The sequence below is a fragment of the Mustela nivalis genome (assembly GCF_964662115.1).
Source record: "Mustela nivalis genome assembly, chromosome: 3".
NCBI classification, from domain to species: Eukaryota; Metazoa; Chordata; class Mammalia; order Carnivora; family Mustelidae; genus Mustela; species Mustela nivalis.
In genome coordinates this window covers 33,100,227-33,125,332 of record NC_139022.1, presented here as the reverse complement: position 1 = coordinate 33,125,332, position 25,106 = coordinate 33,100,227, and the positions used below count along the sequence as shown (strand labels likewise).

Sequence of the window (25,106 nt, the reverse complement as noted above, 5' to 3'; positions counted from 1 at the left end):
TTTCTGGGATCCTCTTAATGCTGAACTCTACTGCCATTCCCTCAGTCGTGTCTTCCCTTGGAATAAGACCCACATCCCTCTCTAACCAGGACCCACCCTAACCTCCCACTGCCCCCTTCCAACCAGAGAGCACCCCGCTGCCTCTGCTCCAAGAGGTGGGATTGTGGCATGCATTCCCTGTCCCAGCTGGCTGAGATGCCAAACGTTCTTCCAAACACTGCCCAGCTATCTTCCCCCTGCCCAGGTCCTCCTGATCTGGAATGATCTCCATTTTTTTTTCTCTTCTGCAAGACTTTTTTTCTCTCCAGACTCTTCCCATTCTTAGTACGGTAAGGTTCTTGATTCAGCCCCGTGACCTTCAATGACAGGCTCCATCTGCCATGTCTCTCTCAATCTTTGTCAATATCACCCAGGGAAAGCACAAAATGAAGGTAGGGAGAGATGAACGAAAGAAGGCACAAATATTCAGGCATAATGAAGCGGGCTCTGGAGACCTTCCTCCTGAGTATTCCCGCCCAGAAACAAGCAAACAAGATCGGACACACAAATTAACTCCTTCAACTCTGTGCAGTCTGACACAGCAGGAGAACTGCCATCAAGCCACTGTTTTGTACCATAAATTCCAGCCACTGAGGCTTTAGCGGGTTAAAAAAAAGTGTTATTTTTTAAATTCTCTGAATAAATAATTCAGAAAGGGGACTAAGGATTCCTTCATGAAGCTCTCTGCTACGCACCCTTCATGAAGCTCTCTGCTATGCCAACAGATAAACAGGCTGAACACATGTAACTTGTACTTCCGTTCCACTCAGTAACATTTGCCGTAAACTATCAAGGAGATCTATCAGGTTGGACATCAGGCTCTCCTCCGTAAGGTTTCACTCCTCTGCTCAAATTCCCAAACACCCTCACAGAGCCACACATTTCTAACTCTGATTAATCTGTTTACTGGTGCACATCATTGGGAAACCACAGGCAGCATCTCTGGTATGTTATACAAGGGCACAGGGAAAAATAAAAGAGAGAGAGAAATATTGCCACTTTCCTGAAAAGTTCCTAACAAACTTCCAGGGCAAGGGGAAACCAGGGTGGAAACTGGTGTGAACTGATGAAGAGCCCCAGGTTTTGTGTGCTTCCTTCTGGAAGCCCTTAGTGGTTAACAGGAGCTCACAGGTTACACGTTTCCTGTTCCCTCCCGGTTCTCTCCCTCCTGGGCTCTGTCACCAGCTTTTTCACACCCATGTCCCCGCAGAACATGCCAATGCGGTGTTCCAAGCCTTTGTTCTTTCCCTCCAGAATATTCCCAGACAACCACTAACTTGGAATCTCCTCTCCCCATCTCTCTGGCAGCCCTGCCGGACATCAGTGAGAATCGAGAAGGTAACAGCTGCACGGGTGGGTCTGCATTAGCCTGGGCACCATGGATCTGAGTTAATGGTAACCACAGCTCACTCTCAGGAAGCAGCAGAGGTCCTGTCCTAAACAACTTACATGCATTAAACTGATCCAATCCTTGGGACAATCCTATGATGTTGCTCCTACTGGAAACCCCATTTCACAGATGAGAAACTGAGGCGGCAGGAGAAGGGGGTGAGTGTCCAAGGTCATGGAGCTGGTGAATGACAGAATTTGAACTAGACAGTCAGCACCCAGAGTCCAAGTGCTTTGTCACTGGGCTGGGCAGAAGGTTGGACAAGTTCAACAGAAGGAAAGGACTGCCTTCTGTGCCCAGAGTGGAGACAAGCCTCTGGTCAAACCCAGACTCTGTCTACAGTCCCCAGCTGAGGGCCCCCCTAGACTGGGCTGACCAGTTGCCCTCCAGAGCGGTAAGCTCTTATTTATGACTTCCCAGCTGAATCTATTTTGTCTTTTTCTGGGAACAGGCACCCTGGGAATACTCCTTGGGGTCACTACCCTGCCCATTCTCAGCCCACATGGTTCTAGGGGGGGTCAATCCCAACAAGGGGCTCCCCCAGATCCAAGAACAGACACATGACCCAGACGTTGCCGATCAATGCATCCCATTCTCCAGGCACAGCAATTAACTCAGCAATCGGCATTAGCAGAGTTAATTCCTGCAAGGACCAATAACACCCCAGGACGTGCCAGATGGGACCACACCACAGAGTCACATCAAACCCAGGGCTCTTTGGCTCCAAGGTGCTGGGAGCCAGCCCCGACCCCTCCCTTAGGATGCTCCAGGGTCATGACAGGTCTTAGTCCAAAAGGGGGCCAGACTGGGCCTTCCTCTGCCACAGAATACCCTTAGAGGACTCCCAGCCCTTCCTGCAGTTCTAGAATTGCTGCTCTGAGGGCATGGGGCTTCCCCCAACAGACTGCAGGCTCCTGTCCATCCAGCCTGACACCTCCAGGCCCGGTCTGAAATATACAGGAACTACCTCCAAAACCCGGCAGCCCGAGACCAAAGCCACTAGCCATGTGTGGCGGCTGAAATGAAAATTAAGGACTAATTCTAAAATTCAGTTCCTCATTGGCTCTGGCCATATGTCAAGGGCTCAGCAGCCACAGGGGGCCAATAGTGGCCGCTGTATTTGCAGGATATGGCGAAAGTTCTTCTCTAGCACAGGGGCACACTGGCCGAGCCCCTAGAAAGGTAAGCAGGAGAATTGGGGAGCACGGGGAAGGAGTATCCTTCTCTGTGGGTAATCTTTAGCAGTCCCTGAACTTTTTCAATCACGTCATATGCCACTTCCTACACAAAAATGACCACTTTGAAACTACGGAAGCTTTTTGAACTTCCGGCTCATTTTTCAATGTGTAAATACATAGGTCATACGGGAAAAGGGTGTTGGGTTACTCAAGGGACGTGCGTCTAAAGCCTGGAGCTGTCTGCAGAAGCAGTGCAGAAGGGTCTCCTTGGGCAGGTGAATGAGAATCGGAGGCATGGGGAAGGGGGGCTCCTGATTTCGATCCTCCCCCCTCCGCAAACCCCAGGTCCTCGGGGTGATTCACATCCCAGCCCGCTCCAGTTTCCTGAACTGCCACAACCCACTGCCACAAATGAGATGGCTTAAAATGACAGGGCACTGATTCGCTCACAGTTCTGGGGGCCAGAAGTCCAAAGTCAAGGTGCCATGAGGGCTGGTTCCCTTTGAACCCCCCTCCACACCCCCTGGCCGGCTTCCGGTGGCTATGGGCAAGGTTTGGCGTTCCTGGTCTTTAGGTGTGTCATTCCCAGGGCTCCCAAGGCCTTCTCCTCTGTGTGTCTCTGAGTCTCAAACCTCTCCCTTCTGTCTCCTAAGGACACTTGTCATTGGACTTAGGGCCCACCCTCAATCCTGGATGACCTCATTCAACCCTCTACACGATTTTATAGATGACAAGAGGAGCAAGGCACAGGTCCCTCCCTTGTCCGAGGTCACGAGGCCATTTCAGGGCACAGCCCTGCCAGGCCTCCAACCCCTGGCTGGGCAGAGGGCGGGAGGAATGGGCAAGAGGCCTGGCCCCCTTCTTGGCTCCACAGCTCCCGCTGAGGGCCCGCTGCACAATGGGCAGCACACACAGGGTGTCTCCCTTCTCTGGCCACGCTTATCTGTTTTATCAAACCTCCTAGGATCTGACAAAAGATCACACAGTCTCCAGGCCGTGAGAAGGAACTGGGTGGGCATGGGGGGGGCAGTAGGCAACTGGAAGTATCTCAAATCAGATGGGGCTCCAAGCTGCAGAGGGCGGTTTGCGGGTCCAGACTCCAGAAGTCTGCAGGGCAGATCAGAGCTGGGGGGAAAGGGAGTCTGTTTAGGCTTTCAGTGCTAGGAAAAAAAGCTGGGACCCTCTTGGAGCCTCTCATGGTGATTCAGGATTCCCCCTCCACCCACCCAAGGGAAAGCAGGTCACAGGACCGTCTCCAGGTCATGGGCTTTGATCCAGACTCAAGTACAAATCTCAAAAAAGCCTACAGAGCCCACTCCCATATTGTTATCCATTTTCGATAAAGATCCCAAGAGTTAATAAACAACAGACCAAGATTTGGGTCCAACTTAGATTAACCCAGGAACTCTGTGCCCCTTCCCTGTGTCCCCACCCCCCAATCATCTGTATCTGGGATTTTCAAACTTCTGGTCAGCATCGCATAGCAGGAAACCCATTTCCATCACCATCCAGGTCACACACTCCAAATAAAATAGCTCAAGGAAAAACTTCACTCCAATACGTTTTGATTCCAGTCTACAGCCAATTCAAAATTTCAAAACACTGGCTGCAGCCCACGGAACTGATTTCATATCCTACAAACGCTTTGTGACTCCCAGTTTAAAAAATACTTCTCCACATAACTCACATGAATCGACATCCATACAGCACTCAGAAAGAGGAGGGGGGAAAAAACAGAAAAGAAACACAACAGGAACCATCCCTGTTCTATCCAAAAACTCATCTGTGGGTCTAATTTGTTTTTCTCCCCACTGAATCAAACGTCTGACTTCCTGGTCTGCTAATGATGGCATTGCTTGTCAAGTCCTTTGTTCCTCCTGTTAAAATGTAGGAGGTCCTCTTAGAGACTAAGTCAAGCCAGCCCTAAAATCCTCTCTAAGTGAATGCTCATATTGCGAGGTCCACCTGTGCAGAAATCCCAGGGCATTTCCTAATATGGAGAAGTTCATTTTCAAGGAACCTCAGGTCTCGGCCAGCTGAAGTGAATGGGGAAAAGCCAGACCCCATGGCTGGTGGATGGAGTGACAGCACAAGTCATTTCTAACAGTTTCTAATAGACCACCATCCTCATCAAACCAGGTCAGGTAACCTCGCTAGAATCCTTGCCTGGTGAGCTGGTCAGAGAAGACAAAGGCAGAAAGATCCCCCAGATGGTCCACGAGCCACAACCCAGGGCCAGCATCTGGACCATGTGGGCTTGGCAGTTCTGAGCAGACAGAAGATAGGAGGCTGGACCTTGAAAGTCAGCGGCCCACAAAGATCAAACACCCACTTACCTGGTGGGCAGACACACGCGGTCGGTGCTTCCCGAACTGTCCGGTGCTTGGCCAGTCCCTCCAACTTCTGAATCAGAAAGGAAAGGGGGAGGGGGCAGAAAAAACGAGCATGAGTTTGAGAGTGGACAGGGGCAAAAGTGGAAAAATCAGCAAACCCCACCGTATTAGAAAGATCAACATTGGGGTTGCACTGTTGGGCATATTTTCTTTACAAGGTGGTTAAGTGCTACAGCTAGTTTTAGTCCGAGAAGAGAAACAAAAAGAAACGTGTAACGATCACTTGGGAGTCCCTGAAAAGGTGGCAGTTTCTGTTTGTTACAGCGGTTTCATTTTTTTTTTTAATTTTTAATTTTTTTTCTTAATGATTTTATTTTATTATTTATTTGAGAAAGAGAGAGCATAAGTAGGGGGAAGGGCAGAGGCAGAGGGAGAAGCAGGCTCCCCGCTGAGCAAGGAGCCCAATGCGGGGGCTCAATCCTAGGACCCTGGGATCACGACCTGAGCTAAAGGCAGATGCTTAAACCACTGAGCCACCCAGGCGTCCCTGTTATAGCATTTTCAAACTTGAATCCAGAAAAGTCAGAGTGACCATGTAGTCTCTGTGAAGAGGGGAGGGCTGAGCAGAGGGAGGCTGGGCCTTGGCACCCACCCTTGGTCCTTAGATGGGACCCAAACCCAGGGCCCCCTGGGCCCCCTTGCTGGATCCCTTGCAGCCCGTGGGGCATCAGACCCCAGGCCCAGTCCTAATTCACCCTGATGACATCTTCCTTCCTTCTTACCAGCAGGGATCCTTGGCCTAGAAAATTTGGCTCAGTCCACTGAACAAGAATCTCTATGCATGCCCAGCCCTGCGGAAGATCTGGGGGAAGGGAAAAGAATTACCCCAGAAATAGGATCAAACATCCCAGCTCCACTATTATGCTAACTTGCAGTCCAGCTGAGGCATAATCATCACCTGATGGGCCTGTCGGAGGAAACTCTTGGAGGCCCCGGTTACCGTCCCTACCTCGCACACAGGGGACTCGCTTGGAAAAAAAAAGAAATTAGTCCCTAAACCCAAAGCCAGGTTCAGAAGAGTGAAATGACGGGCCCATAATCCCCAAACAAGCAAAGGCTTGAGTCCTAACCAAAAATAAAAATAAAAATAAAGTATCAACTTTTCCCTAGGAAGCAAACAAATAAAAAATCTCCCTCCTAAACAAAGGAAACCCCAAATGGGATAACTTGAATGACAAAATGTGATACTACCACCAGAAGGTTCAAACATGAAAATATAATCTTTCTGGGGTGCCTGGGTGGCTCAGTGGGTTAAGGGTTTGACATGTGGTTCTGGCCCAGGGCACGATCTCAGGGTCGTGAGATCGAGCCCCACATCAGGCTCCGGGCTCAACATAGTCGGCCTGAGAGTCTCCTTCTCCCTCTGCTCCTCCCACTTGTGCCCACTCCCTTTCTATCCTTTTCTCTCTCAAAACAAACTAATAAATATTTTTTTAAATGGCATCTTTCTCCATAAAAATAAGTAAATAAAAATTTAAGATACCTTGAAGACGGTACAGCAAGCATATAAACTGTTGTTTTTAACTTTTTTTAAAGTCGTCTCTGTGCCCCACCTGGGGCTCGAACTCACAACCCAGAGATCAAGCATCACACCCTCTACAGACTGAGTCAACCAGGCGCCCACCAAGCTGTTATTTTTAAGATTTTTTTTTTTTTTTAATTTACTTATTTGACAGAGAGAGACAGCAAGAGAGGGAACACAGCAGACGCCGAGGGAGAAGCAGGCTCTCTGCTGAGCAGGAAGCCGATGTGGGACTTGATTCCATTTCGACCTGAGAAGGCTGACGCCTAAGGACTGAGCTACCCAGATGTCCCCCGAGCTGTTATTTTTAAAGCTTTGCTTTAGAGGAGGTGAGAAGAGCACCCCCAGTTTTGAGCCCCCAAGCACCAAGCCTGGAATTTTCACAGGAGCTGGGACTTCAGCCAAGCTGGGTCTGCCACTAGCTGAAACACAGGGGACCAGGAGCTCAGGCTACCTGACAGGTACTTCCAGGTCCACCTCCAGTCCCACCAGCCTCACCCTCATTTTACAGATGAGCCACAGAGGCTGGTACCCACCAGAGATGGAGTGAAGGCCTGCAGGTTTTGAGGGAATGCGGGTCTGTGGTCATGCCCCCCCATCCCAGCTGAATGGCCCAAGTACCACCAATGGGGGGGGGGGGTTGGGGGAAGTGTTTGGGGTGGGGAAGGGTATGCCTTTAGATGCACTAACTTGCCCATCTTCACCCCTACCTTCTCAGCCCCCCAAGGCCTCAGCTTGCCCCAGAAATCAAAACCTGGATAGGACGCTGGCTCCCAGGTCTCAGGTCCCAGGTCGCAGCTAGACCCCTACCGGTTACTCCTGCTCTGGTGCACCTGGTGCACCTGGTCCAGAGCGACCCTAGGAGCAGTGTGGACCCCCAGGCTCCAGAGGCCCCCAGAGCTGCCCTGGGCTCTCGCAAGCTGGGGGGTGTAGGGGGATGGAGCGTGGCGGAGTGAGAAAGGCTCCCACAGCAGCAGCAGCCGCACACACCAAGCCTCCCAGCCCTACAACCACCGACCCCCAGCCCCACCCCCAGCTGGGTGGGCCCGGTCGCCCACTAGCAACCCGTGCCTCTGAACTGGAGCGTGGAAGCTGCCGGCGGATGCAGACACTGGCCAGAGCGGGGTGCGGGGTCTCAGAGCTCACCCCCCACCCCACCCCCGCCGTATTTGCAGATACTATTACAGATTTCAAACTGCACGCGGCAAACCGATCCAGCCTTCGCGTTTCAGCGGGTCAATTTGTGCCAGACGTCTGTTTTTATCGTCGCGAGACAGACTGGAAGCCGCACTCGCTTCCAGGTTGAAAACCGGATCATTTCAGGCTACACCCCAACTCGCCTTTAGCAGCCCCTCACCTCTGCGCCGCTCGGCTGAAAGGGAGGGAGGCTTTATCAAATACTGATAGGATGCACAATTACTTCCAAACTGCTCTTATCGTAAAATAAAGAACTAAACAGGAAACTGGGGGGCGGGGCGGGGCGGATAATCTTCTAGTTAATGCTAGTAGGTGGGGTCCTGGCTTAGTGGGATCGAGTTTTTGTTTGGTCATTGACTCTAACTCCGTCCCCGCGTGTCCCTCTGGATTAGATGGTGAATCTGTAGTTTCCTCTGCAAGTCCCCCAAGCCCCCCCCACCACCATCTTCCCTCTCCAGGCCCCTCACTTCTGTGGGTTTGAAATGCCACTGCTATGAACACAAGCTGAAATGTTTGAATTAGAAACCCAATCCCACAATCTTTATTTCCATGCTTCGCCTTTTCTTCTCTAATTCTAAGAAAATATTGTTCTGTGTCCAGGTTTGTAAAAATGATTTAAAGGCCTCGACTTTTTTTTTTCTTTCTTTCTTTCTTTCTTTCTTTCTTTTTTTTTTTTTTTTGCATCCAATTATCTGGCAACACCCCTCCCATCTGGAAACAATATGGTCCTGGTTTTACATATGCAAACAAGTCCTGACTCCAAAAGTAAATAAAGGAGGGGTTTCAGAAAAAAGTCGCTGAGACTTGCTCCCTCCACGGGTCCCCCCCCCCCCACAAAGGAGGACTCCAAGTTTCGGGGTGGGGGAGGGGCATCGGGCGCGAAGGGGAGATCGTGGTTCTCAGAAAAGGTCAGTTACACTGTTGGATGATAAACATATTAAGGACCTGTGGGAGCACTAGTCTGGCACCCCCGGGCAGATGTTTGATCACAGCCTCCAACCGGTGCATTTTGATGAAGTATAGATTAATACACGTAGAAGGATGTCACGGTTTATTTCTGTAAAATGGTACAGATAAAGCTACAAAGACGTTCCTAGCCTCTTCGACAGAAGACTCCTGCCCTAGGGAAGAAATCTCAGGAAAATAAAAATCAGCAGGAGCAAAGAATGACACGCATGAAACTGCCCCCCCACACACACACCGAACCAGTGGGAGTGGTTTAGAGACTGAGGGCAATGGGCCTGGAAGAAACTGTCATATTTCGTGAAATGTCATTAGGAACACTGCGTTGCAAGAAAGGGGTGGGGGGTTATGATACCGTAAATAAAAAGTCTGTATCTGTGTAAAAATTCAGGCATGGGGAGGCAGCAGCTACCAAAACATGAGTCCCCGTGGGTGTCCGGATTATGGTGATTTACAACTGTAGAAGTCCCTACTGTGCTGTCATACTATCTTCTCAGCTTAAAAAAGAAAAGCGTGGAAGTAGAAGAAGAACCAAAATGACACCCTCAAGTCTCCCTGCTGAGATCAATCTGTGAATGACAGACAGATGATTCTAGTACCACAAGTGTCAGAGGACCCTCTCTGCTCCAGCCCCCACAGGGAGGGACCCCTACCCCCAGCAGCCCAAGAGGGCAGCCAGATCTGGCCTCTGATGTTCTTTTATTCATACCTCATCATGGAGATGGGGAGAATAACAAACACAAAGTATTATTACTGAGTTCCTCATTACTAACAATGGGCTGGGCACTGTGCTAACAGTTGTTACCTCATTCAGACCTGCCCATATGCCCCCTACTCCTAGAAGGCGGGGACTGCTGTTACCCTTTTATGGATGAGAACACTAAGACCACAGAGGGGTCCGTAAGCATCAAGGTGGGACCTGCCTCTAGCTGTCAGTCAGCTCTGATCACAGAGTTGCTTACAAGCAAACTTCATACCTCAAAACAAACAAAAAGTTGCCATCCACCCCCAGGGCCAGACAGAACGAAAAGAACAGAAATCAGATCCGGGGCTGCTGAAGGTTGAGGAGCACCAAGCCTGAAGTACATGGAGATACAAGAAGACAGTGAGGGGCTGATGGAAATGTTCTGTATGGCACGGAGGTGCTACAACATGACTGTGTATTTGTCAAAAACAGTAAGACTGGGGCAGCTGAGTGGCTGAGTCAGTTGGGCGTCTGCCTTCAGCTCAGGTCGTGATCCCAGGGTCCTGGGATCGAGCCCCGCATCAGGCTCCCTGCTCAACGGGAAGTCTGCTTCTCCCTCTCTTGCTCCTCCTGCTTGTGATCTCTTTCCCTCTCTCTCTCTCAAATAAAATATTTAAAAAATAAATAAATAAAACTGGAGATCACAAAGAGTGAACTTTAACAAATACACATTTTCTTTAAAAATCAACCGGGAAGTGGGGGGCACCTGGGTGGCTCAGGTCATGATCTCAGGGTCCTGGCTGGGATCAAGCCCTGCATCCAGGGGAAATCTCTGCTCAGCGGGGAGCCTGCTTCCCCCTCTCTCTCTGCCTGCCATTCAGCCTACTTGTGATCTCTGTTTGTCAAATAAATAAATAAATTCTTCAAAAAAAAAAAAAAATCAACCAGGAGGTCAGAGAATCCTTGGATGAAACATGGGCTGTGACGAATGAATGTAACTTTGTTAAGACTGCAGCAAGTAGCGGGAAAAGGCAGGCAGGCGACCTAAGTAACTGGGGGAACAGTGTTTTGATGGAGAACTATCAGGCCTAACACAAAAAGAGGCCTACAGAGATGCTGTACCCTAGCAAGGAAAGCTGTTGCTCACTTTCTCCCTGGGCAATGAGCATTAAGAGGGCAGTTCTGAAAGGTTGGCAATTTTGAAACTACTTTGTGTAGACATTAGGTTTGAATGAGTGATGAGAGCTGGGCTTCTCGTTGTCCAAGAAAGAAGTTATAAATACACAAAGCGGGAAAGACAGAATGATCCGTGTGGTGCTGGATGAGTCAGAGACGCCACTCCAAGGTCCCATCTAATGTACACAGGAAGAGACATACAGAGATAATATGCATAGGTATGTGTACACCGGGGAATGAATATTCAGGCATTTATACACTAGCTGTCTGCAGAGATGACCCGACCACCAATGATATCCTGGAAGTAATAAGCCCACCTAGTACCCAAATCTTGGTTTCTAAATACCATTTTCCAAGAAAAGGAACCAGGGCTCCTTGGAGAAATAGCTGGTTCTAGGCCTGGGCTAGGAAATATACAAGATGAACTTCAAGTGCCTTGTAGTGGTGGAAAGTAAGAAAGTCCTTTCTGAAAAAAGGAGGTGGGGAAAGAGTTATGTCAAAGAAATACAAAACCTACCTGAAAGGGCTCAGAATGACCAAAGCTGGAACAACTTGGCCACAAAATAAAAAACACAATATTGGATTATTAGCCAAAGAATAGGTTAGAAACTCTTGAGTCCATCCTGATATAAATGACTGAATAAATAAGTGGGAAGAGACATATCTTCCAATAATATATGTAGATACTGCCCTCTCCAGGAGGTGGAGCTAAATTCCCTTCTTCTTGAGTGAAGGCTAGATTCATTTCCTAAGAGCAGAGAAAGGAAAACGGTGACTTTATAACGTGGAAATCTGGCAGATACTACCAAGTGGTCAAGGTTCATGCCACCAGTGATAAGTCATGTGACATCGTGGACCCCTGACATGACACCATGACAATGGCGATCCACCTCAGTGCTATTCTTCCCAAGCCTTCAGAGCCCAGGCTGATCATAAGAGCCACCCAAACTGAGGGACCATCTACAAACTACCTGTCCAGTATGTCCAAAAACTGCCAAGGTCATGAAAAACAAGGAAAGGCTGAGAAACCATCATAGACTGAGGAGACCAAGGAGAAATGACAATGGAATGCAACTTGGTATCCTGGGTGGGATCCTGGAACAGGAAAGGGACTTCAGAGAAAAACTAGGGAGGTCTGAATAAAGTCTGTCGTTCCCTTTTTTAAAAAGGAATCATAATGTCTTGGGGCTCCTAGGCGGCTCAGTGGGTTAAGCCTCTGCCTTCCGCTCATGTCATGATCCCAGGATTCTGGGATTGAGCCCCACCCACATCAGGCTCTCTGCTCAGCAGGGAGCCTGTTTTCCTCTCTCTCTCTGCCTGCCTCTCTGCCTACTTGTGATCTCTCTCTCTGTCAAATAAATAAATAAAATCTTAAAAAAAAAAAAAAAGAAATCATAAAGTCCTTTAACACCCGCTAAGATACAGCTTTGTTATTTTCTATAACACATCTATTTTTTGCATTGACGTGAAATTCACACAGCATAAAATTAAAGTGAACAATGTGGAAGTGAACGGTTGGTGGCAAGTGCAACCACCCCTTTATCTAGCTCCCTCTTTCTAGTTCCAAAACATTCATAACGCCAAAAGGAAATCCTGTGCCCGCTAAGCAGCTGCTCCCTGTTCCTCCCTCCTCTGAGCCCATGGCAGCTGCCGATCTTTCTGTCTCTACGGAGTCACGTATTCTGGAACTGAATGACATAATATATGACATTTTGTATCCGGTTTCTTTCACTTAGCATAATGTTCTTGAGATCCATACTCTGTAGCAATGAATCAGCTTCATTCCCTTTTATGGCTGAGTAATATTGCACTGGGTGTCTATACCACAACTGGTTTATCCATTCATCTGTTAATGAACTTTTGGGCTGTGTCCACCTTTTGGCTACTGTGAACTGTTCAGCGGTGAACATGAAGGTATGTATTTGTTGGAGTACCTGCTTTTTAATTCTCCTGGATATATACCTAGAATAGAATTGCTGGGTCATATGGTAAGGCCATATATTGTGTTTTGATTGCTTACCAAACTTCTCCACAATGGTGGAATCATTTTATATTCCCACCAACAATGTATGAAGGTTCCAGTTTCTCTCCATCTTCATCAACAGATCCTAGTGTGTGTTGAGTGGTATTTCACTGCAATTTGATCTGCATGTCCCTAATGACTAATGATGTTGAGCATCTTTTCATCTGCTTGCTGATCATTTGCATGTCTTGTTTAAAGACATGTCTGTTCACGTCCTTTGCCCATTTTTAAATAGGGTTGTCTTTTTGATGTTGAGCTATAAGAGTTCTTTACATTTTTCTGGATACTACATCTTTATCAGATATATGATTTGCAAATATTTTCTCATATGATGTATCTATTATTAATCAGAATCCTAACCATCTCCAACCAAGACACAATTTGGGTGTATTAAAATCATCTTAAAAATTGGAGGTGGAAAATAAAAAATGGAGGTGGTGGGAATGGACCCGCGACTTCATGCTGGTCCTCACGTTACTCTCTGTTGAGATCTTGCTAGATTAATAGTGGGATATTGTGGGGCGCCTGGGTGGCTCAGTGGGTTAAGCCGCTGCCTTCTGCTCAGGTCATGATCTCAGGGTCCTGGAATCGAGTCCCGCATCGGGCTCTCTGCTCAGCAGGGAGCCTGCTTCCTCCTCTCTCTCTCTCTCTCTGCCTGCCTCTCTGCCTACTTGTGATCTCTCTCTGTCAAATATATAAATAAAATCTTTAAAAAAAAATAGTGGGATATTGTTACTAAGGAATTGGACCTGGTCCTTTTTAGTTAATAGTAATTGTATTAGTTTTTAATTGCTGCATAACAAATTGCCACAAAATCAGCAGCTTCAAACAACACCTATTTACTAGGGTTTCTGCAGTCGAAGGTCTGGACACAAGATAGTTTGGTTCTCTGCTCATGGTTTCCTGAGGCTGAAATCAATGCATCAGCTGTGTGTTTCCTTCTGCACTCCTGAGTCCTCTTTCAAGCCCATGTGGTTCCTCGTGGTCTGTGAGCCCCATTCTCTTGGTGGCTGCTGGCCAGGGGCAGCTCTCAGTGTCTACAGGCTATGCACAACTCCTTGACACGTGGTCCCCTCCACACACCCTCTCATGCTTCAGATCCCTCTGACTCCAGGAGGGGCCCAGTGCCTTCTAAGGACTCACCTGCTTATGTCAGGCCTACCAAGGATAAACGTTATAATGAACTCAGTCAACTGACTGCTAACTCAGTCCCGGGAGTGATCCTATCATGATCACAGGTGCTGCCAACACTGAAGGGGAGTACAAAGTATGTACATGAAGAGTGGGAATCCTGAAGGTTGTCTTAGAACTCTACCTGCTTGAGTAAGATATCACAGTTAATAGTAATATGAGTGTGCTGTGGTTATGTACATATGTAAGCATATTTTCCTATAAATCTAAAATTATTCCAAAAAATTTTTAAAGCCACATCGTGGATTTCTACTTTCAGGCAAGATACAGTAGCATAACTATATTATCCTCCTGCATAAAATAGCACCATCAAAAAAACAAAACAAAACAAAAAAACAACGAAAAAATCTGCAAATAAAACATAGGAAACACAGGTTTTGAAGACACTGATACCAAGCAGGAAAGGAGAGTGATCTCAGACAGAGAACAAGGCCTCCAGCTTCCTGCCTGGGGAGAGTTTCCAGGCTGCAACACAGGGAGAGAAAACAGACATGAAGCCTGGCAGCCTTCTGAAGTTGGAGAGAGGAAGATGGAATGTCCATGATCGCCAAACTATGGAAAGAGCCCCGCTGTCCATTGACAGATGAATGGATAAAGACGATGTGGTGTGTATATATACAATGGAATATTACACAGCCATCAAAAAATGAAATCTTGGGGCGCCTGAGTGGCTCAGTGGGTTAAGCCGCTGCCTTCGGCTCAGGTCATGATCTCAGGATCCTGGGATTGAGCCCCGCATCGGGCTCTCTGCTTGGCAGGGAGCCTGCTTCCCTCTCTCTCTCTCTCTCTCTGCCTGCCTCTCCATCTACTTGTGATTTCTCTCTGTCAAATAAATAAATAAAATCTTTCAAAAAAAAAAAAGAAAAAAAATGAAATCTTACCACTTGCAACAATGTGGATGGAACTAGAGGATATTATGCTAAGTGAAATAAGTCAACCAGAGGAAGACAATTATCATATGACTGCATTCATAAGAAACAAAAGGACCCTGGGATCATGACCTAGGGGAAGGGAAGGAAAAGAACGTAAGACAAAATCAGAGAGGGAGACAAACCATAAGAGACTCTTAACTCTGGGAAACAAACTGAGGGTTGCTGGAGGGGAGGTGGGTGGGGGGATGGAGTAACTAAGTGACAGGCATTAAGGAGAGGGCACGTGATGGAAGGAGCACCAGGTGTTCTATGCAAATGATGAATCAATGACCTCTCCCTCTGAAACTAATACTACACTCTGCGTTAATTAATTGAATTTATATAAAATAATTTTTTTAAAAAAAGAGATGGACCTAGGAGTCCAGAGATGCCAGAGAGTTGGGGCTGCAGAGCAGAGGACCCAAGAGAACCAGAGATCTGGGAGGGTTTTTCGCAGGTGTTCCCTGGGGCCCTTATCAGTATATGCAGGAGGCAATGATTTGAGGCCAGGGGGAGAACCACCCAAAAGAACACCAGGAATAGCACCTAGCTCTTACACAGACTAGGAAGGGTGCCCATTCCCCCAGCCAGTCATTCACAGTCACAAATCAGAGTAGAGCACCAAGAAGGGTCTTGCCCCTGAGATAGGGAGTAATCAGTCCTAGGCTACACATGGCTCTGGTCCCAGCTAATGGATCGTAAATCAGGACCCAAAGGATCTATTTCCAAACTGTAACCCAACGAGCTCACAAAAATTTACAGAAATACAAAAATATCAGAGGCGCCTGGGTAGCTCAGTTGTTGAGCATCTGCCTTCACCTCAGGTCATATCCCAGGTCCTGCGATCAAGACCCCCATCAGGCTCCCTGATCAGCAGGAGGCCTGCTTCTCCCTCTCCCACTCCCCCTGCTTGTGTTCCCTCTCTTGCTGTCTCTCTCTGTCAAATAAATAAATAAAATCTTAAAAAAAAAAAAAAGAAAATACAAAAATATTCAACACCCAATGAGGTAAAATTCATAACATCTGGCGTCTGATAAGAAATTACCAGTGGGGTGAGGGGGCATCTAGGTGGCTCAGTTGGCTAAGCAACTGCCTTCAGCTGAGGTCATGATCCCAGGGTCCTGGGATCGAGCCCCTCATTGGGCTCCCTCCTCAGAGGGGAGCCTGCTTCTCCCTCTCTTTCTGTTGCTCCCCCTGCTTGTGCTCTCTTTCTCTCTGTGTCAAATAAATAAATAAAATCTTAGAAAGGAAGGAAGGAAAGAAGGAATTACCAGCAGGAAAACAGCCCTCATAATGAGCAGAAAAATCAGTGAGCTGAAACAGACCCACAACTCTCACGTTAGAATTAGCCCCCGTAGACTGTAAAACAAGGCTTGTGACCACAAGGCACACATTCAGGGAGTTCAGCAGAGGTGTCAAAGATTTTAATACCTACACTGAGATTCTAGAGTGAGAAAACAGGACAGAGGGGATTGATGGCAAGATTAGACATCACAGAAGAGAAGATTAGTGAACCTGAAGACAGCAGCGAAAATTATCCAAAATGAACACAGAGAGAAAAAATGAAGAAAAAAAAAAGAAGAAGGGCATCAGTGAACTTTGGGTCTTCAAGTGCACAGATAAGCAGAGTCCCCAAATTGAGGGGGAGATAGAGAGAAAGAACAGCAAAAAATATTTGAAGCAGTGAGGGCCAGAACATTGTTCAAAGTTTGATGAAAAGTATAAACCCTTGGATCTCGAGATCCAAGAATCTCAGGGAAACTCAAACACCATAAACATGACAAAAATCACACCAAGGCAATTCCTTCAAACCAGTGATCAAGGGAAAATGTTAAAAGCAGCCAGAAAGGGCGCCTGGGTGGCTCAGTGGGTTAAGCCGCTGCCTTCAGCTCAGGTCATGATCTCAGGGTCCTGGGATCGAGTCCCACATTGGGCTCTCTGCTCAGCAGGGAGCCTGCTTCCTCCTCTCTCTCTCTCTGCTTGCCTCTCTGCCTACTTGTGATCTCTCTCTGTCAAATAAATAAATAAATAAAAAAAATCTTTTTTTTTTTAAAAAGCAACCAGAAGGAAAAGGATGCATTACGTGGATAGATAGAACTCTTGTTCCATTTATGCTGTTGGTGGGAATGTAAAATGATACAATGGCTTTGCCCAACAGCTAGGCAGCTTCTTGTCAAGTCCATCATACACCTGTCAGACAATCAACCATTTCATTCCAAGGTCATTATAACCAAGAGACATGGAAGCATGTGTCCACACAAAGACTTGGACACAAATGTTAACAGCAGCTTTATTTGTAATGGCCCCAAGCTGGAAACAACCCAAATCTCCACTGAGGGGATACACAAAGGACGGCCTCTCTGTATAATGAAATAGCACTTGGTAAGCAGGGGTAAGGAAAAAGAATGAACTAATAATATATACAAAAATATCAATGCACCTCTTAATAATTATACTGAGTGAAGGAAACCAGACAACCTACCCCTTGAAAAAAAAGCACAATTCTGTATCATTCTTTATATATATATATATTTATATGTGTGTGTGTGTATATATATATATGTATATATATATGTGTGTGTGTGTGTATATATATATATATATATATATATATATATATATATATATTTCCTTTAAAAAAAAAAAAAAGATGATGGGTGCCTGGGTGGCTCAGTGGGTTAAGCCGCTGCCTTCGGCTCAGGTCATGATCTCAAGGTCCTGGGATCGAGTCCTGCATCGGGCTCTCTGCTCAGCAGGGGGCCTGCTTCCCTCTCTCTCTCTCTCTGGCTGTCTCTCTGTCTACTTGTGATCTCTCTCTGTCAAATAAATAAATAAATAAATAAAATCTTTTTTTTTTTAAAAAGCAACCAGAAGGAAAAGGATGCATTACGTGGATAGATAGAACTCTTGTTCCATTTATGCTGTTGGTGGGAATGTAAAATGATACAATGGCTTTGCCCAACAGCTAGGCAGCTTCTTGTCAAGTCCATCATACACCTGTCAGACAATCAACCATTTCATTCCAAGGTCATTATAACCAAGAGACATGGAAGCATGTGTCCACACAAAGACTTGGACACAAATGTTAACAGCAGCTTTATTTGTAATGGCCCCAAGCTGGAAACAACCCAAATCTCCACTGAGGGGATACACAAAGGACGGCCTCTCTGTATAATGAAATAGCACTTGGTAAGCAGGGGTAAGGAAAAAGAATGAACTAATAATATATACAAAAATATCAATGCACCTCTTAATAATTATACTGAGTGAAGGAAACCAGACAACCTACCCCTTGAAAAAAAAGCACAATTCTGTATCATTCTTTATATATATATATATTTATATGTGTGTGTGTGTATATATATATATATGTATATATATATGTGTGTGTGTGTGTATATATATATATATATATATATATATATATATATTTCCTTTAAAAAAAAAAAAAAGATGATGGGTGCCTGGGTGGCTCAGTGGGTTAAGCCGCTGCCTTCGGCTCAGGTCATGATCTCAAGGTCCTGGGATCGAGTCCTGCATCGGGCTCTCTGCTCAGCAGGGGGCCTGCTTCCCTCTCTCTCTCTCTCTGGCTGTCTCTCTGTCTACTTGTGATTTCTCTCTGTCAAATTAATAAATAAAATCTTTAAAAAAAAAAAAAGATGAAATCAAAAGTGAAAGAAATCAGCCACACCTGGGTGGCAGGTGGGAAGGGACAGAGTTCAAGGTGGGCAGGCAATGCTTTTGAGGGTGGTGCAGATATTCTCTACCTTAACTGCAGAGATGGGTTCACATCTGCACACATATGGCCACAAGGTCTCAAATAGTAATTTGTAAATATCTGGAGTCCGTTATATGTCAAATATACCTTAAAAAATGATAAATGATTTAAAAAAAAACAAACACTTTGTCCCTGGCTCCCACAGGCTTGGCCACCACCACCATCCCCCTGCCCTGGGGTAGGGGAGCAGGTGTCCTGGGGTCAGAAGGCATCACTTCACCCCACTGGGCTTGGGGGTTCCACCTTGGTGCAAGGTAAACCCCGGCAGAGTCAAGGGAAGACAGCTGGCAAGAGCACCTAGCCCAACCCCAGTGTTTGGCAAGAAGCTTAGAGATGCTTCTCTAAGGAACGTGGGTTTCGTCAGTGAGTCCCATGGCAAGCTGAGCGACTTCCCAACCACACGGCACCCATTTCCTTAGACATCCCTGCTTAGTCCTGAAACACAGTGGCATGCTTTGAAACATTCAGTGGGCAAACAAGATGCAATTCTTCAGCAATCCTTAATTCGTGTTCCCATTTCTTTTTTTTTTTTAAGATTTTATTTATTTGACAGAGAGAGAGAAATCGCTAGTAGGCAGAGAGGCAGGCAGAGAGAGAGAGGGGAGGAAGCAGGCTCCCTGTGGAGCAGAGAGCTGGACGTGGAGCTCGATCCCAGGACCCTGGGATCATGACCCAAGCCGAAGGCAGAGGCTTTAACCCACTGAGCCACCCAGGCGCCCCTCATGTTCCCATTTCTTTCTTTTTTTTTTTTTTTAAAGGTTTTATTTATTTATTTGATAGACAGAGATGACAAGTAGGCAGAGAGGCAGGCAGAGAGACAGGCAGAGAGACAGGAGGAAGCAGGCTCTCCACGGAGCAGAGAGCCCGATGCGGGGCTCAATCCCAGGACCCTGGGATCATGACCCGAGCTGAAGGCAGAGGCTTTAACCCACTGAGCCACCCAGGAGCCCCTCTTTTTTTTTTTTTTAAAGATTTATTTATTTGACAGAGAGAAATCACAAGTAGACAGAGAGGCAGCCAGAGAGAGAGAGAGAAAGGGAAGCAGGCTCCCTGCTGAGCAGAGAGCCCGATGCGGGACTCGATCCCAGGACCCTGAGATCATGACCTGAGCCGAAGGCAGCGGCTTAATCCACTGAGCCACCCAGGCGCCCCCCCATTTCTTTATTAAAGATTTTATTTGTCAGAGAGAGCAAGAGCCCAAGCACCAGCAGGGGGAGCAGCAGGCAGAAGAAGCAGACTCCCCACTGAGCAGGGAGCCCCATGAGGGACTAGATCCCATGACCCTGGGATCCTGACCTGAGCCGAGACAGATGCCCAACTGACTGAGCTACCCAGGCGCCCCTCATGTTCCCATTTATGATTTTTCCAAGACACACATCCCTTCCTTTCAGAATCCACTTTCAAAGATTCACCGCACCAGGCTGATGGAACTAAATAACTATCCACGGCCCTGGATGGGCAGTGGACAGTCTCCACCATGGCTTTCTAGAGGCTGAGGGAGCCCTCAGGCTGCCCCCCACCTCAAGGGCAGGGCCTCCAAAGCCATCTCACACCCCAGCCCGGCTTCTCCCACCACCGCTGTCACCAAGCCAGGCCAATCACAATGCCGACACCGAGGTGGCCTGCTTCCCCTGAGCCCGGCCTCTTGGTCGCATCCACGGGGAACGCCTGCGGTTTCTCCTGGCCTGTCATCTGATTCAACAACATCTCAGGCCGCCTCGCAGTCCCCCAGAGTCCTTATGTTGAGGTGCTAAGCCCCGTACCTCAGAGTGTAACTGTATTTGGAGACCTGGCCTTGTAAAGAAGTGATTATATGAAAAGGAGGTCAACTGAGGTGTGGCTAATGTCCTTCTAGAAGAGGAGATTAGGGCACAGACACACAGAAGGAAGACCAGGAGAGAGGACACGGGGAGGGCACGCTCAGATGCAAGCCAAGGAGAGGCCTCCGTGGAAACCCACCCAGCTGACACCCCGACCTCTGGCTTCCAGACTCTACTTCTGTTGTTTACGGCCCCCTGCCTGTGGTATTCTCTTAAGGCTGCCTGAGCAGATGAAGACAGATAGGGTCTCCCCAATATGCTACCCACCTGCTATGGGGACAGATGGCTGGGGACATGGTGGGGAGGCTAAAAGGACACGGACGCCTGGTCTGGGAGCGGAGAGGCCAGAGGCCATGGGAGGCACTGAGGGAGGATGGGGAGTAAGGGGACATTGAGGCTATTTGGGAAGATGAACAAGAAGGATGCAGGGCAGCTGGGTCTGCCAGAGAGACCCAGCATTTCCAGAAGGGCCAGGTGCTAAAGAAGAGGCCAGGAGAAAGCCCAGGAAGGAATCGTCCCAGGACCACCTGCCTGGGATGAGGCATCTTTCTCTCTCCAGCTCACCCCATTAGAAGCCCTGGGTGTGAGACCTGCTATGGCGGGGTGGGGGGGCAAGGAGCCACTTGAGGGCTCACTCATTGTCCTGGGAAGTGAGTGTCACTTCATCCTCAGGGAAACAGAGCAAAGCAGACACAGTCACCTTCTTTGCAGAGGAGGAAGTAGGGGCTTGGGTCCCCAGCCACTGCAGCCGGCTGGAGGCAGCTCAGACCCAGACCCACATGTCGCTGCTCTGCCACCCAGGATAGGAGCTCAGAGGGCCCAGTGGAACAGGCTTTCAGGAGGACCCAAGTGGAATAAGCTCTGTGGCACATACCTGCACAGACACGCCCATGTGCACGCAAGCACACGCACTCACATGCATCTATGTGTGCATCCACATGTATGCACACTCACATGCATCTGTATGCACACTCACATGTGTGTACACTCCACACACATACATGCATCTATATGCACACACTTACACACAGGCAAACTCATGCATATATCTCTGCACACACTCACGTACATGCACACTCGCATGCATGCACACTCATTCATGCGTCTCTGCACGGTGTGTGTGCACACACTCACACACGTGCACACTCATTCATGAGTATGCACACTCACATGTGTGCACACACATCTATATGCACACGTTCACGTGCGTGCACACGCACACGCATGCACCTCTATGCAAACTTATGTGTGCACACACACTATATGCACACGTTCACACTTGTGCACACTCACATGCACACTCATTCGTGCATCTCTATGTGCACGCTCACGTGCATGAACACGCATGCACTGATTCATGCATCTCTGTGCACACACATGCACATTCATGCATATCTATGTGCACACTCACATGCATGCACATACACTCACACACATGCACACTTGCTCTCACGTGCATACGCACCAGCTACACACACTCTCATGCCCTCCAGACCTCACAGCAGCTCACCCTCACACACAGGCCATACACCCCAGTCCAATGGCCACATGAACTTGCCCTTCATTTTATTGCAGACACCATAGGACTGAAAAGACGGGGCGAACAGCAACGGAAAGAGCACCGTTACATCAATGGACAGACTGCGTTTCTGCGTGTGTGAAGATCCTCCTGGGAGGCCCAAAGCTGGATAGGTTTTATTTAAACTGTCTCCTTAAAACCCCAGAAATCACTGTAATTGCTTTATGACTTGTTTCACAACGCAAAGTTGGAGGCAAAATCCATTTTAGAAGCTGAAACTACCCATTTTGAAAGCACTTACTCCCCCCACCCCGATTTTGCGGCTACATCAAAAAAATAAAGATTTTCTCATTTACTGATGTGACTTAAAGCAGATGTGTGTGAGGCCTCTAATCCATCAGGTTAATCATGAGCATTTGGGGGGTGTTTGTGCCATGTTGCGTAACCGCGGGAACAGACTTATTATTTAAAGTGAATTTATTAGGTGTTTGGATGCCCTTTTGCAATGAAAAATCCATCTAATAATTTTCATGAATAATTAGGTTTTTATTTTGGTCATAAACATGAATGTGTGCGCACGCATGTGTGTGTGTTTAAACGAAAAATTTCATTCCACTTAAACAAGAAACCAGGGAGGAAAAAAATGGACTTAGGAAGCCAATTCGTTGCCTGGTTTTCCTCGGTGACCAAGCAGTCCGCTTCCCGTCACTGACGCAGACACCAGACCTAGGTTAATACCTTTTCCATTTCTGTGTGGCCTCCAGAGGCTGGTGGAATCCCAGTGTTAAAGGGACCATGGGGCCTCCTCTCCAACTGGCAGACACACATGCATGCTCCTTCTGGATCAGGCAAAAGAAGCCTTCCGCTAGGAACAGCCATGCACAGGCCATGTGCGACGTCTGGGGCACTTTGGGCATATCAGCTTGTTTAATCCCCACAGAAACCTCATGAGGCAAGTATTATAAACCCCATTTAACAGCCGGGCAAGGGCACCTGGTGGGGTGGGGAGCCTGTGCTCAGTCGGGGAGCGTCTGATTCTTGGTTTCGGCTCAGGTCCTGATCTCGGGGTCCTGGGATGGAGCCCCGTGTCAAGCTCTGTGCTCAATGCAGAGTCTACTTGTCCCCCTCCCTCTCTCAAAGAAATAAATAAAATATTTAAAACAACAACAACAAAAACAGATGGGCAAAACAGAGGTTTGGAAAAGCAGTCATTGATCCCAAGTGACTCAGCAGGGAAATGGCAGAGCTGGGTTATGAACTCAGGTCTGCTTAAAGGGAAAGCGCTCCCCGCCCCCTACACGTCTGCCCCCTGCGGAAAATGCCCACACTGGCAGAAAAGGCTGCTACTGCACCACACATGATGATGGCTTCCCAGGAGAGTCTATCCTGAGGCTGAGGAAAAGTGCTCAGGACCAGGAGTCAGGTCACAGGTTCAGACAATCGCTCCCACCTAGGGCCAGTGGCTATCCCCGCAGCAAAGATGCAGCCCACCTGCTGGGAGATTGGGGGTGGGGTGGGAGGCTGGGGTGGGGCCGCAAAATCCACACAAACCCTTTTGCCCAGATGTGTGCCGAGAGAGGCCCTCAGTCTCCGCCGTGCAGCCGTCCTTGGACACCCGAAGCAAAGGGACAGGCCTCCCTTGAAAACTACATCTGCCAATGTGGTTTTTATTTCTCCCAAGGATTCTCGCTCCGTCCTGGTCTTGAAATCTGTTTCCGGGATGTTTTCTGAGGACCTGTGTCAACAATTAAAGATGAATCCCGACCCTACATGTGGGGACAACAGAATGGGGAGGAGTCAGAGGTTGTGTGTGGCCTCCAGAGGGCACTCCCAGAGGCAAATTACACTTGCTCACAGAGTCTGAAACAAGTCACGGGGCGCACAGTGGGTGGCGAGGCCTGGCACTTCCCAAAAAGCTTCTCCGGAAAAGGGCTGCCCCCAAACCTAAACCGGGGCCTGATTCAGAGCTGGGTGGTCGGTTTTTCTAGATCACGTTTTAAGGCTTTCTTATTAATTGCCCTTCGCTTTCGACAACAACAAAAAATCCAAAGGAAATTCAAAATCCAACCAAAAGACAGAAAGGATCCACGCTCCCCGTCATAAAACCTGACCTCACGAGGGTAGCGTCTGGGAATACCACAGGTGGATAAGCGAGCCTGGCCGGGGCAAACCAAGCAAACCAGGATATTCTAAAATTTACGAAACAAAAAATGAAGCCCCAAAGATATTCCTTTTTAGGCAGTTAACTTACATCCTAGAGAATAACAGGAGGAAGACATTTGCCCGGGGAAGCCACTGGCCATTTTTGGTGCCGACAACAATGAGGAAGCCTAGATTCTTCAAGGACCAAAAGACACAGATTCCATTGGTGGGATCAGATGCATTTGTGAAACATGACCATAAAGGTTGGGTAGCACCTGGAAAAATGTTTTTGACATAAGGTCGGAATGCACACAAGCAAGATATCCATGGTTAGCTCTGGGGTTAGCACTGGGTAGGTGTAACTCTGTCCCAGGATTGGGGATTGAATGGGATGATGCAAAATGTTAAATAGTCCTTAGGCTGGTGGGGTTATCAATAACAATCATATGAAAGCAACATACACTTCAGGTTTTTTATTGTTGTTGTTGTTGTTTTAAAGGAAAGGCAGAAAGGGAAGGGTAGCCAAAATGGCAGGCTGTTGGCCAACACTGGGTCTAACATCCTGGATATGGAGGTGGCCACAGTTCAGCAGTAGGGGCAGCTGGACAGTCGGTGGGTGCGCAGCGAAGGGCAAAGACGGAAGGGTCTACACCTGCCTTGCAAAGAGCAGGTTTGGAAGCACGCCATTTTCTAGCAACACTTCCCAAAGCCTCATGGTGGGGGGAGAGAATTAATTAGTGGGAAAGGAGAAACGGGGAGAAATCTGGAAGAGAAGACGGCGTCTCTGAAGGTGTAGGATTGCATCAAAACCCTGTAGGGCCCTGAAGCCGAAGGGCAGGGGTTCTAGTGCGCAGAGCTCCGCCCTGTGTTGAAACCTAATGCTCAGTGTGGTGGTACTAGCAGGTGGGACCTTTGGGAGGTGATGACGACACGAGGGAGGAGCCTCATGATGGGATTAATGGATCATTAAAAAGACCTCAGGGAGTCTTCTACCACGCGAGGACGCAGTGAAGCCGGACGCAGTGCAGCCGGCCTTCTGTGAACGAGGCAGTGGGCGTGGCCAGGGAGGGGCACTCACGCACCAGACCCCGAATCGGCTAGCACCTTGATCTTGTACTTCCAGCCTCCAGAACTATGAGAAATAAACATTTGTTTTCAAAATACATGGCTATGCCATTT

General features: G+C 48.0%; 1 protein-coding gene across 1 annotated transcript in view; it reads right to left on the bottom strand.

Annotated features, from left to right (window-relative positions):
* COL23A1 (collagen type XXIII alpha 1 chain) overlaps window positions 1-25,106 on the bottom strand; it is a 313,742-nt gene that overhangs the window by 282,111 nt on the left and 6,525 nt on the right. The window contains exon 2 of the mRNA XM_082723689.1: window positions 4,944-5,010. Within this exon, the coding sequence (XP_082579815.1) occupies window positions 4,944-5,010 (67 nt within the window). The remainder of the gene's footprint in view (window positions 1-4,943; window positions 5,011-25,106) is intronic.